This window comes from Epinephelus moara, chromosome 4 (assembly GCF_006386435.1).
Source record: "Epinephelus moara isolate mb chromosome 4, YSFRI_EMoa_1.0, whole genome shotgun sequence".
Classification (NCBI taxonomy): Eukaryota; Metazoa; Chordata; class Actinopteri; order Perciformes; family Serranidae; genus Epinephelus; species Epinephelus moara.
Genome location: NC_065509.1, coordinates 35,044,401 through 35,058,118, shown reverse-complemented (window position 1 = coordinate 35,058,118; position 13,718 = coordinate 35,044,401). Strand labels below are relative to the sequence as shown.

Sequence of the window (13,718 nt, the reverse complement as noted above, 5' to 3'; positions counted from 1 at the left end):
ATTGAGATGCTTATTCCAAATGTGTTGAACAGAATGTGCTGTTTACATGACTCGTATTAAATCTGGGATATTGTCACATTTGTAAATAATAGTAGAATATTGTTGTGCGTGTAAATGTACCCATTGTTGTAAAGTAACTGAGAACATTTACTCAAGTACTGCACTTAAGTACAATTTTGAGGTATCTGGTATTTTCATTTGATATTACTTAATATTCCTGCTCCACCAGATGTCAGAAGACATACTGTACTTTTAGTATACATTGCTTGTGATCATTTTGTACTTGAATATTTTGATTCCAGGACTTTCACCAGTAATGGAGTGTATTAATATGGTGGCATTGCTATTTTTTTTTTACTTTATTAGCCATGGTGATTGTTACTAAACGTAATAACTGTTGGGTTTTTTCATGTTTTTTTGCAAGCACATGCCAGTTGCGGCGTCCTGGAAGCATCAACACATGTTTCGCAGCAAGCTCTTCCTAGCCAAAGCAACCTAACACCAGACACTGTGGAGGTTTGAATGGACTGAGTAGTCAAACACATATTCAATCATGGCAAATTTTCATTAGTTGTGTTCAAATGGAGACTAATGTTCCACTAATAGTCAGAATGATAGCCAAATCTGAATAAAAATGCCTCATGTAACCACCTCAGTTGCAAGAGGCTGGTACGATCCGACCTTTAAGTAATTTTCAATTGGGTTGAGAGGGGTAGTGTAAACCTTTGAAAATAGGTTTGATAGGAAAATGTTAGCACCTGATAACCATGTGAACCCTTTGTCCTATCGTTTCTCTCTTCTCCCACATGGGGTTAACATTAGGTGACGCAGAGTATCACACACAAGCCAACATGCCACAACAGCTGTTTCTACAAGCCTTCATCTGCTGATTTTGAGAATCGTCCATAAATTTAAAAAAAAATGTTGTGCTCTGCCAGTGCTAAACTCTTATGTGAGTGCTCTTTGCTTTGAAACAGAAGCCTTATGTAATGTTGCTGTTAGAGGCTGCAATATGAAGTTGCTGGACACCATCAGTAGCCTGCATGTGAGACTTTTTAGGGGACATAATTTGTAGCTACAGAAAATTGCCTGGGTTCGTATTACTTTCTCCTAAATAGTATTAACAGGCAGAATCACTCCTTCTCCATCTACATCTCCTTCTTTATGTATTGAATGAATTTTCTCAATAAGTTTGGAAGAAAACCTTTTTTCTTCTGTTATATTTTCAGCAGATTAGATGCTTCACAGCGGGAGGAACCACTTTGCGCAAGTCCGAAAGGTTCTGATTGTTCTGCTCTGTGCTATTAACACACATTTTATCATTTCACTTTATTTATCGTCCATGTAAACAGCGAAGTTGGATCACTAATCACAAGAAATAATGACAGAAATATTACCCATGTAACCGCAACGACTGATAATGGATCAAAAATGTTGCAGAGCTAAAATTAAGCTGTTAACCATCTCTCCTACTAAAAAAGAAATGTGAAAATGTGATACATCATTGCTTTTGGCCAGCTATTCTTCACTTTCCTGTTCAAAATCTCTCTCTTTTTTTGCAACACCTCGCATCAACTTTGCAATTTTCCATCATCCATTTAGATATTCCACCTTTTAGACTGCTGAAGTGATGCTCCTGTATTAGCGAGTCAAGGGCAGGTATGTAGGGAGCTGAAAAGCCATGGGTAGGGCCTCTTTGGAATATCATTTTTCTGAAATGGCAGTGCTTCACCTGGCATTAATGAGGATAATGAGTTCTGAGATGTCACTTCCTATTGACCTTTAACTCCAACTTCCTCGACACCTTACCCCCTGTCAAAGGTCCTGTAGTTAAACCCTGACACGCTGCGTCAAACAGCATTCCCCCAAGTGTCATCTCCAACCTCTCAATGACGACATATTCCCTGTGAAACAAAGATCTGGCACTCCAGACTATTGAACCCTAATTATGTATTTACAAGTTCTCTCATCAGCAATCCCAGGTCCGCAGCGCAGATCCATCTCTGGAGGGGAGGAGATTGCGAGTGAGGGAGTTGTTGGAGGGGTCGCATTCCTGATCTTATTAATCTTTCCCTCCTCAGGGCCAATTGTGCGCCATCCATTTTCTCTTTCTTTCCTCCTGTTTAAGGCTCCCGTCAGGAAAGTAACTCCTTGCTTTGGATGCAGCGGGGATGAATAGGCAGCGCGTTACCTTTTCTTGGAGAACCGGGAGCTTATTTTGTCTTTCAAACCCCTGAATAACTGCCATTTGCACAAAGCGCCTTTTAATCACATTACATGGACAGAGCTTGAATAGAGGACTTCCTCGGCCATTCTTTTGTCACCAGCATCTAGATCCTGTTTTATATGCAAGGCTTAACCCATTGTCACCGCTTTCTCAGCACTGCAGTTTACCACTGAGGTGTATTTTGATTCGTCTTAGTGTACTGCTGGCCCATTGCCGTGCAGTTGTTGAAATCAGCGAAGTGGAGATGACGGCAACATTGAAAGGGGGGAAAAAAAAAAAGTTTAGCATGCTGCTTCATGATGCGTTCATAATAGACTGGGGTGAGACTGCGTACCTCCTGACAAGCAGACAGTAAAGTGTTTTGAAGCAGGCCCAGATGAAACTGCCTCATATAGTCTGAAAACAAAGAGTGTTTTAACAACCACATATCAAGAGAAACTGTGTGTTCTTTCTTTCTTTCTTTCGTGTTAGCCTGTCTTTCTTTGGCAAAGCAAAGCAGATGGAGAGTGTTAACAATGAATATTTTACTAAGCTTAAGATGCAGGGTTTATTTACAGTATGTTGCTTCCTATGGACAAGAATACAACCACCATCTGAGACGCTTTTACAGAAAAACATATTGATTTTGACCATGCAAGCATCTATAACTCTGATTTATCACTCACTGCTTTAATTAACATCCACACTATGTTTGTCAAATACTGTATTTTCCTTCCTTACTGCAGCTAAACTACAAATCTTCCCCTCTAAATCTGCAGCTTCTGTCTCTTTTGTCTCCCTCTCTCAAACCAATTTTCTACTTGTTTTTTCGATTTGCATTTCTTTGCCTAACTCCTACTTATATCCGTTCTCTCTTCTATTTTATGTCTGTATGCCTGTCTGCCTACCTGTCTATCTCTATCCAACTCCCTCTTGGCTTACATGTATAGCCCTGGATTCCAGAGTATCAGGTAAAAACACTTTTCACTTTGCTTGAGAATTATACTTTTCGTACAGGATGTTTTTTTTTTTTATCCAGAACACCTTTATGTTGTAAAAAAAAAAAAAAAAGAAGTGAACTCTGTTATTTAAAAAAAAAAAAAAAGGGTGAGCTCACAGCTTTCCAGTCATAGCCTGTCACTCATGCTTAGTGTTAACTATTCAGCTCAATCACCATAACGACTATGATTTACATACACAGTCGAAAGATTGAAATTAGAGCAGTGACTAAAACGTTGCGAAGCCAACTATAATCTTCGGGAAAAACTACCTGCAAAGCTTCTTTTCCAAACATTTTCAAGCAAGTTGGCAGGTACATCAGCTTTATGCCAGCAACCACTTTCTGTGCTCGCTGTAAGTTACTATAAGTAAATGTGTTTGTCAGTCTTAGCTCTTTGCCACCACAGAGATAAGTAATTTTCTTTTCCAAATGTTTCCCTTTCCTCGGTTGTGTAATAGGAGCAGTCAAGATAGGATATAAAGGTAAATTGAACCACTACCCCCCAAGGGAGATTGTCACAAACAATCCCTCCCTGCTCTCTGTCTTTCCTAGCACGGCGTATATACACCTGTTCTATGTCCGAGTCGATCATAATGTTCCTGCTGTGATCCTGCTCGCCCGATATGTTTCCTCATCTCCTGTCCGTCTGAACACAGTCTCACACAGACTCCACGGTCCCTTCTCCCCCACCTGTCTTAATTCCCTGTGTCTGCCAGATTAAACGCCCCAGAACTGGTGTGGTTTAGTCATGTTTCGGCTCCCTGTCTTCACCCTCCACTAGAAGGAATGCGACCTGGCAGCAAGTGCTCTGTTTTCTGTAAATGTAGAGACTCTAGATCCTCCCTCTCCTTCCTACACTTCTTCCCCTATTTACATATATACTTCCCTTTCCCTTTGATGTTGCCGTTACTTCACATGAGTGTTTCTAACATTTAATTATTTCCAGGCGAAGGCGATGAACTTCCAAGACAGTCACTGATTTTTTTTTGGCTCTTTAATGGGATTTCTGCAACTCACTCTGCTCGATAGAAACACAAAAAAAACTTCCAGATTGTTGTGAATTTGGCTCCAAGTCAGCCTTTGATTCAAAAACCACAGCATGAGAATTCATGCTATCAAAATGCAAGTCATGTGAACCCATAAAAAAATCATTCAAACTTTGATTTAATCGCAAAAAACCCTCCAGATGCCATAAGGATTTGACTCAACATACATTCAGTGTCTTTTAACTGTAAGCAAACAGCTCAGCAGGTTTCCTCCTCTCTTATCCCATACATTTCCTTTCCCAGTGTAGCTGTACGTGCTCCTGAAACTCATGTGAAACGACAGTAACTCCTCACACCCTCCCCCCTACATCCCAAGTCCTGTCAGAGGTGTATCGTACTGTATGTTCACTCAATGCTGTCTTTTATCATCTTTGTCCCTCCTCTGCCCCTTGTCCACTCTAAATGCCCCCTTCGCTCTTGTCTTCTCCCTCCCTCCTCCTCCTCCTGCTCCCTTTCTCATTCTCCTGATTTCCTTGTTCTGACTTACTCCCCTGTTTGACACGTACATGATGTGTTGACAGACGGCTGCCCGGGGCTGTGCAACAACAACGGGAGGTGCGTCCTGGATCAGAACGTCTGGCACTGCATCTGCCAGTCAGGGTGGAGAGGGCTGGGATGCGACGTAGCGACCGAAACGCTCTGCTCAGATGGCAAGGATAACGAGGGAGGTAGGGAGAATTAAAAGCCCTCGTACAAATAGTCTTTTAGCTTCAGAAAAACTGGAGTGTGCCTCTCTCATTGTGTGAGACAGAAAATTGGCTTTGATGTGGCTCCTCGGTGACAGTGCAAACAAACAAAACAAATCAATCATACATAAAAGATCACTGGAAAGAATATGCAAATGTTGTAGCAGAGCAGATTGTTAAACAGCATGCTTTAAAATATACAGTAGATCAATTATAAAGAGTAGTTGAGACTATATATCAATACTCTGGAGCGTGGTGGCTAATAAACTGCTGATCAACAAGCTCAGAAGTTTTGAGCTTCATCTGACTTGACATACTTTGAAACAGTTCATACTTTAATGTCAGCTCGGGATCTCTGCTGTCGCTTTAATGAACTTAAGTTCACATCAGAAGTCATTCTGTGTGCACCAGAGCTCAACACAATAACGGAGATGCTCCCACGTTTTCTAATGCATCCAGGTCAACACAGCTTTCCCCTCCCTGTCTCAACTGTCCCTCCTGTTTTCCAGATGGGCTCGTCGACTGCATGGACCCAGACTGCTGCATTCAAATCGCCTGCCAGGGTCAGACCTACTGTCGTGGCTCACCTGACCCCGCCGCCATTGCCAGCCAGGGCCAGAGTTCAGCTGCCCAGCCCACGTCCAAGGGCTTCTACGATCGCGTCAGCTTCTTGATTGGCCCCAGCGGCAGTCACGTGATACCCTGGGACAACCCGTTCAACAGCAGGTAAGCGGCTTAATGAATTACTGACAGCTTTTTAATTATTTGTATCACGTTGGCTGTTGGCTGTCTCATTACCAGTCGGGAGACACCTGTGTTTGTGAAGCCACTCGGAAACGTCAAAGAATCTCACATCTCTTTGTCTTTGCAGTCACAGTGACAAGTGTGTTTACAGTGGTGTCGCTGCCACAAGCGTTTATGTCTTTCACCAGTCAAAATTAAGTAGCTCAGGAGTGAGCTTGTTCCTTTGCTATAAACAGCCATCATGACTGTGAAAACACGAGGATTATGTTTCTCACACCAAGATAACGAGTCCATGTGGTTTTCCAAATTGAAAAGGAAAGCACAGCATGCGTTTCTCTGAAGAGACCGTTTTCACTGCACATTAATGTATATCTTTTATCAGAAACCTAATTTTTTTGATCATCAGCAGCACCGCCCATCACACAGTGTATTTGAATATCTAAGGCCAGCGCACTTAAAAAGACTTCTCTTTGATACTTGCTGGAATGGCTTTTTTTTCTAGAGACTGTTTTTCCAACAGAAAACCACATTTTATCACTTCAACATCAAACATGGATAAATGCTTAGAAGATAGATGGAAAGATGGATATTTTAACAACCACGGGACAGGTTTGCATGACATTTCGTACAGTCATTTATGGTCCCCAGAGGATAAATCCCTCTAACTTTGAAGATCCCTTGACATTTCCTCTAGGGCCACCAGCACGTTCACAGGTTTGGTTTTTGTGAAATATTCCGACAATTTAATCAATTGCCACAAAATATGATTCTATTAAAACACTTCATTTGTCCCTGGGGGGAAATTTGCAAGCTCAAGTCGGCAGTTTAATTTTGGTGTCATCAGGCAAAAATCCCATAATAAACTTATTGTAATTTCAGTGGTCTGAGAGAACACTAGACTTCTGCAGCTCTGGTTGGCTCTGTTTTTAGATTTAAGAAGATCTAGCCTGTGAGGGGAGACTTTGACCAATCATGGGTCATTTTCAGAGAGAGCAGCTGTCAATCATGTCAATCAGTGTTCATGAACTGCTGTCAGACTAGGCAGAGCTGATCAAGTCTGGATCAATATTCTGTTACTGCTTTGCCTATAGGAATGCCAGCTTTGGTTAATTTTGCCTTTGATAGCCCCACACCCATTAACTGGTAACTAAATGTTAAATATGTTAGAAAAAAAAGCAAAATGACGTGAAATACAAGAGGCCTTCCTTTTAGTCCGGCGCTCAACTGACTCAGTGAGCTTTAGCATTGCATTTCAAAGTGCTGTCCATAAGAAGGTGGTGAAATTTTAATGTTTTGCATCATAAATGTGTTGCCGTTTATTTTATTTCCTGTTGGCTTTGCTGACAGAAAATAGCTAGCTGCATTAGCATGCAGAAACATAGTGCCCACCCTCCGGTCTCCACTGGTTAGCCAATGTTAGCTTTGGACACTATGCACTGCACTCAATCTAGCTAGGGTCAGAGCTAGCTTGATGCGCTGCTCATTCAGTAAATGACCTTAGTTACACCATCCTGCCATCACCCTCCAGTCTCCCTCCAGGTCGCCCCGGTGAGGAAGCGACTTCGTTTTGAGCCCCAAAACCCCTTTAGCATTGTTAACGATGTTAGCACCAGTAACCACGCCATTATGGCAAACCATGCTAACAGTGAAAACAGAGCTAACAATGCTAAAGGGGGTTTGCATCTCTAGATTGAGCCACTTACTCACCTGGGGCAACCTGGAGGGAGACCACAGGGTGGGCACAGTGTTTCCACAGCAACACTGTTGGGTTGTGAAGGCATTACCAGTAGTAATGAATGAAAGAGCAGCGCCCCGAGCTACCACCCAACCCAGGTGGAGTGTAATAAACTGAAGAGTAGCAAAACTAACCTATAGAATGACGTGTAGCTGGTCAAAAAATATTCTCACTGATTAATGGTTAACTGTTGATATTCTTTATTTCATATTTCTTGTTACAAATGTTTTCAGAAACATATTTTAGTGCACTGTGTAGCTGTAGAATAAGAAGGTTTGTGAACTGCACGCCTTGTTGAAAACTGTCAAGCCAAAACGAAGCACAGGTCACCGGCTGGAACAAACTTCTCATTTTACAGCGAGACAGTACATTAAAGTGTTTCTGAGAACATTTGAGAAGAGAAATAGGCAATGCAGTAACAGAATCTTGGTTCATATTCATTCAGATCAGCGTTGCCTAGTTTCACTGTTTGACTGTAGTTCACCAGCAGTGACTGACATGATTGACAGCTATTTCAGAGACTCCTCGGCTCTGATTGGCTGTTCAAGTGATTCTGTCAGGATATAATGTCTTTTGTCATATTTGGTACCAAGTTACACACTGTACCTTTAACTTTCCATCTTGCTCCATCATCAAGTCAACATTTAATTAGTCCAATAACTTTATGAAAACTTGCAAAAAATAATGTCATTTTCATCCGCACCGATTTGTATTCGGTGCCAGTTCGTAGACGTTAGCATGCTAACACACCAAACTAAGATTGTGTATATAGTAGACATTGACATAGCTGCTCGCGTGGCTGTAGACTCTTAGTCTTGTTTCCATCATCTCTTTCAAAAAAAGTTTTGTTAATATTCCTCTTCAAATGCATCTAGATTGACTAACTATGGTATCTATCCACAGAGCAGACGAAGTTTTATGTCTCTCAAAGACACGCCAACATTAACGGACCTGTGACCTTCTAGTGTTGGGGCTGGCTTTTTTATTCATCGTGACACCTTTGAAATGTGACTTCACATTTTCTTCATCTTTATGTGAGAATTAAGTAGACGTTTTAAGATGCTTATCCAAGGTAAAAGCATTGATTAAAAAAGTTTGATATAAAGGAAGAGAATGTGTCAGCCAATGAATAGACTCCTGGATGACGTCAATGTGCAAACTGAGGAGACAGAGTTATAGTTTTCACCCAAACCTCAGTGCACTCCCACATCTGTTCAGAATCACGAGTGGAGTTTGTTTTGTGACTGATGGAGAGGAAAATGATTGCCAACTGTGTGCAGAAGGCTTTGGGAATATTTCTTCCAATAGTTTAAAGTAATCCTTATGTAAATAGCATGCTTTACTGAAAATATAGAATGAGGCAGCCCCCCCCTCTCTTCTCCCAGCCGGGTTCTCAGTAATCCTCGTCCTCATTGTCTTCAGCTTACTGTCGATTTCATGTCTGGCAGTGGCATTAGCTCTCTTGCTCAAAATACTCATTTGCCTTTTTATCTCCTTGTAGAAGTTAGTTTAGCAGTCAAAAACACCGTGCATTTTAGAGGCTCTGCAAACATGCATACATTCAGCAAAATTAATTACCTTATTTTACTGTATCCTACGAGCACAAACACTGCATACATGAAATCTTTTTTATTAAAGAGTCAGATAATGAAGTGGGATGTAGTTGCGGCAGAGTTTGTTTGGAGACCCATATTTTTCAGACATTCATTTTAGGTTATAGGTGAATAATTTATTGACAGCCTTTGCAGAGTATACATTATAAAAAAGTCTCTGAAGCACTGGAACAAAGCCAGAACAGCATCAAGACTTCCAGCAGCAGCAGTGACTGTTCTGCCTCGTTGTAGAGTATCTGATGTCTCACGGTACAGAAATGGGAAACAGTTAGAGGTCACTCGTCTCCTCCGATATATTTTTTTTTTTAAGAAGCCATTGTGAAAACCAAGAGAAAGGGAGCAGATTTCAGCATGCGGTCAGGTTTCAGAACTCGGCAGTAAACTTGTCCCTCGTATAGCACAGAGAATAAAACATGTGTTGTGGTTTAGTGTTTTTTCTCCCCACACTAGTCCCCCAGCCGTATCACATGTCCCCACACAAGTCTCCCATTGGGTTTTCAGATGGTGTTTTTCTACAGCCGGCGTGAGACAATGACAGATAAGAATGCATGAATTATATGATTCATTTCTGGGGTTTCAGCAGGTGGTGTGACTCGGCGTTTGTTTGGGGGGTTCGGCTCTTGTAGCATGCTCTCAAAAGATTAATAGAGACACAGGGAAGAAAGAGTGAACCTTCGCCGGGGCTCTTAAGTGGCCTTGTTCCCCGAGCCGGTAAATAAAGGATGGGAGATGGTTGTGCCAGGCGCGGAGCGGGAGGGAAATAAGAGAGGCTAAAGCTGTTGATCATCCCCGTCTCATATACGTAATGACCCGGAGATAAAGTGGCAAAATGAGACATCTTTTGCCCACCAGTGACAAATGCAGAGGGAACAGTTTTAAAATTCTGCTCTATGGTTGAGAAGTAGGGAATGATTAAATGTTGATGGAAAATATCGCATTGTCTCCCCATCTTACCTTCAAACAGAGGACTGACTTTACAAATTACTTCACACTTAAGGATACACGAACGAGAAGCAGCGTTAGGCAAGTTTTACCTGAAGGCCCCGCAGTCATCTTGAATAATCGCAGAGGATATCTGAGGCTTTAATCATGTATGAAGCTTCCGTTTCTGTGATTTATGAAGCAAAAAATGCCAAAGAAAATACAGTTTTTTAGGAGAAAGCAAGGGAGGGGATGCTGGAGGTGGAGAGCCTTTTGACCAGAAGCGAATCCATTTGCCAGCAGGGCAAATCTGGATGAGCAAAGTGAATGAGTAATGCTCCCCCATGCTAGACTAACTACCATAAAGGTGCCCTTAAGTGAAGCATTTAACCCTCCCCCACCTGCTCTGGTGGCACTGCTCTTTGGCCAGCAGTGGGAGTTGGGTTATTTAAAGCAGCCACCAGGTGTAAATGTATTTAAAAATACTGGTGGAAAACAGGATCTTTGTTCAAAAAGCCTCTTTCCTGTGTTCATTTTTTTGAAAAGGGGACATGTTTTGCTTCTGTAGACTTCAAATCTGCAAAAACCTTCACTTTTTGACTTTTCGCAACGAAACATTTTGTATTTCTTGTATTATAATTGTTTAATTTTCTTAACCACGCTATGATTCTCTAAAATGCTGTGGCGATTCTTTTGTATTTGTAGCATTTCTTTCTTCCGAACCCCTTTTCATGTCTTTTTTCTTTCTTTGTGACAGTTTGCCTCCAGCGTTGCATTTTGTTTTGCTGAATTCCTATAAAGTGCCTCTTGACATGTCAGCTATTGAGCCTTTGCAACTTCTCACATCAAGAGGGTATCTGTAACCGAGTTGAAGAGCTCGTTCTAACACAATTCTTGTTGATATATTATCTTTCATCACAAGTATCACCACAGACATTTATCAACGCTAGCGAGCACACGACTCGGGTATGACACTGACAAGAGGCTCTTTTTGGGAAGCAAATGTATTTGTGAGAATAATCATACTCAGATCACTTGAAAATACAATTCAGGGAAATTCTTAATTCGGCGAGGTCAGAGTGATAACGATAATGTGGGTGTTTCACTTGTGAATCTCATTTGAAATGCCATCTGATGGGTATATTGTACACTTCATTTACTAAGGGACTGTACTTTACTTATCAGAGGAGGGGGCTGGCTGGGGTGTGACTTTTTCCTTGAGCCTCCCTGAGTGACTGGGGGAAAATGTATGACCCTTCCTCCACCATTATGACCATATATTTTTTATATTCATACTAAATGTGGGTGTCAGCAGAATATGGGTGCATGACAGCCGTCCGTCACTGGTCCTACCAAACAAAACCAACAAAACACAATAAGCCTACACGTCACACATCTAGCACACACACACACACATTACAGCATGCCTACACAAGTGGCATTACATTATATGCGACATGTGCAACAGTGGCACAGCAGATGTGATTGGATTTTAAAAACTTACCCTTGGATGTTTGAAAATTAAAAATGGAAAATAAAATCCTGGTTTTAAAAACTAACAAAATGCCTTAAACCCATCATTTGGGCTTCAGAGGGTATTCAAAATAATTATAAAATACGATATAAAGTTGCATGTCCCTCCTCTAAGCCAAAATAAAATCCACGAGTCCCTCCCCAGTGCTTTAAATATGATTCAACATGTGTCTCACGTTTTGCACCACTCCCTCCCTCCTCATAAGTAACAAACAGTCCCTTAGTTGACATTACTTCGCAGCCTGATAATTTAACTGTGATGCCCACTGTTTTCTGTGCTGGCCTCTCAAATTGAATTGTGCCCCAGGAGCTGTACATGGCGTTGCGTGTCACATCTTGTCCCAAACTAATAATGTTTTAAATAAAAGTAGGGCTTAAGTGTGATACAAATCCATTTCTGTGTGCTTGTGGAATATAAATGCTGCAATATATGTGCAAGATGCTGCAAAATCTCAACAGTCCCCCTTGTCTGCAGAACCTCATCCCAGTGAATTATGGGCTTTTAAGGCAGTAAACAGAGACAGAGAGGTGCTCTGTAAGGTGGCATTTTCATGAATAACAACCGCTGACATGCGTGTGTTCGGTCAGTAAATCATACCTCCCTGCTGGTGCCGCTGGCAAAGGGATGGCAGTTGTTTTGCAGCATTGATGCCGTGGCCGCGTGTTGACGCCGGCTGGCTTTGTTTGTTTACTCAGCCCTTTCTGTGTTTGTTTGCCCACACAGCCTGGCGTCAGTCATCCGGGGTCAGGTCCTCACGGGAGACGGGACACCGCTGATTGGAGTCAACGTGTCTTTTCTGCACTACCCGGAGTACGGCTACACCATCACACGGCAAGACGGCATGTAAGGGAGACACTGCATCAGTAGGTGCAGCTTACAGGGACACGCAGCGATCCATCTCCATTTATCAACACTGATTTACATGTCCAAATAAACATGAGCACTCAAGCTCAGCCCTTAGGTTCAGACGTTGACCTTGCAACAATTTATTTGTGGCATAGACTGCTGTCCCTGGACCAGTATGGAAAAATGCAGAAAAAGCTGTCCAGCAGCGGCAGAGTCGTCCTGGCAGTTATCCAAAAAGCGCTCAAAACAAATTGAAACAGCAGCACATTGTGCCCTAGAACAATTCCTCATGCAAATGTCACAATGGTGGAGGCCATTTTGAACCAGGCTGTTTAAAATGCATTGAATCAGCAAGGGTAGAATCAATCTGCCCGCGGTGTAGTAAAACATGGGATTACTGTCTGACCTTCTCCTGCTGTTACCGCAGACGGGTTCTTAATAATGGGAGTGCAAACACATACAAGACGAACGTATGTCTCATATTTTACAGGAAGGGTTCACCTCAGGTAGGAGCTTTTATTTTGCAGATGGTCGTCAGAGATAGTGGACTGGAGCCATCGTTCAAATTCAGAGGATAGGAGCCGTGTTTATGTGATGCCAGTATGGAATAAAAGGCTTATGAGTGGCACAGAACTGTACAGCTGTTGTTATGAAGCACAATCCTTGGGTCCCCAGATAGCTGAGGATTAGCTGATTTCTTCAGATATTCCGCCCTGTAACTCTTCTGACAAGGAGCGTGATAAATGGTTGGGGATAATCACACTTGGTTAGCCAACAGATCCGCTCAGTGTGTTAAGAAGGGGGGGGCAGCATCAAAGCCTGGCCTCTTGCAGCTGTGAGCTCCCCACTGCCCAAAGTGGAGAGAGCTTGAGAAGGAAGCTGTTTTAGGTCAGCTGCACAGCTTGGCTGTTGGCGTGTGTGTCCACGCTGTGTGTGTGGGTGTGGGTGCGTGCACGAGAGACGTGCATAAGCATTTAAATCTGTGAGTGTGTGTGTGTCTTTGTGCAAGTGAATGCATGCAATGTCACCACACAGATGCTTTACCCCCTGGGTAGTGGAGCTCGCAGAATATATAGAGCAGCACTTCAAAGACTCGCCCTTCATTTCCAAACCAGTAACTTTTCCCTGAGTAATGTCGTACTAATTAAAACCAGACCGACCAAAAGTCCCAAGACTCAAGACTCCAAACCAAATTCAACCATAAAGTGTCTTCTCACACCATGCCTGGTTAAACAAAAAGTCATAAATTAGATTCAGTGAATGATAATAAAATATGGAGGCTGCACAGAGGGAATACTCTCGATAAGAAAAAGTTCTCTCTTCCATTGAAGATGGATGAATCAAATAAATATTTCCTTTGCTATTTTGCACTTAAAGGGAAATTCCA

At 42.2% G+C, this 13,718-nt stretch overlaps 1 protein-coding gene across 1 annotated transcript in view; it reads left to right on the top strand.

The window, feature by feature from the left end:
- Positions 1-13,718, top strand: part of si:dkey-237h12.3 (teneurin-3) — a 188,527-nt gene that overhangs the window by 127,905 nt on the left and 46,904 nt on the right. Inside the window, exons 13-17 of the mRNA XM_050042122.1 lie at positions 3,157-3,177; positions 3,665-3,688; positions 4,774-4,920; positions 5,448-5,664; positions 12,209-12,328. Of these exons, the coding sequence (XP_049898079.1) occupies positions 3,157-3,177; positions 3,665-3,688; positions 4,774-4,920; positions 5,448-5,664; positions 12,209-12,328 (529 nt within the window). The remainder of the gene's footprint in view (positions 1-3,156; positions 3,178-3,664; positions 3,689-4,773; positions 4,921-5,447; positions 5,665-12,208; positions 12,329-13,718) is intronic.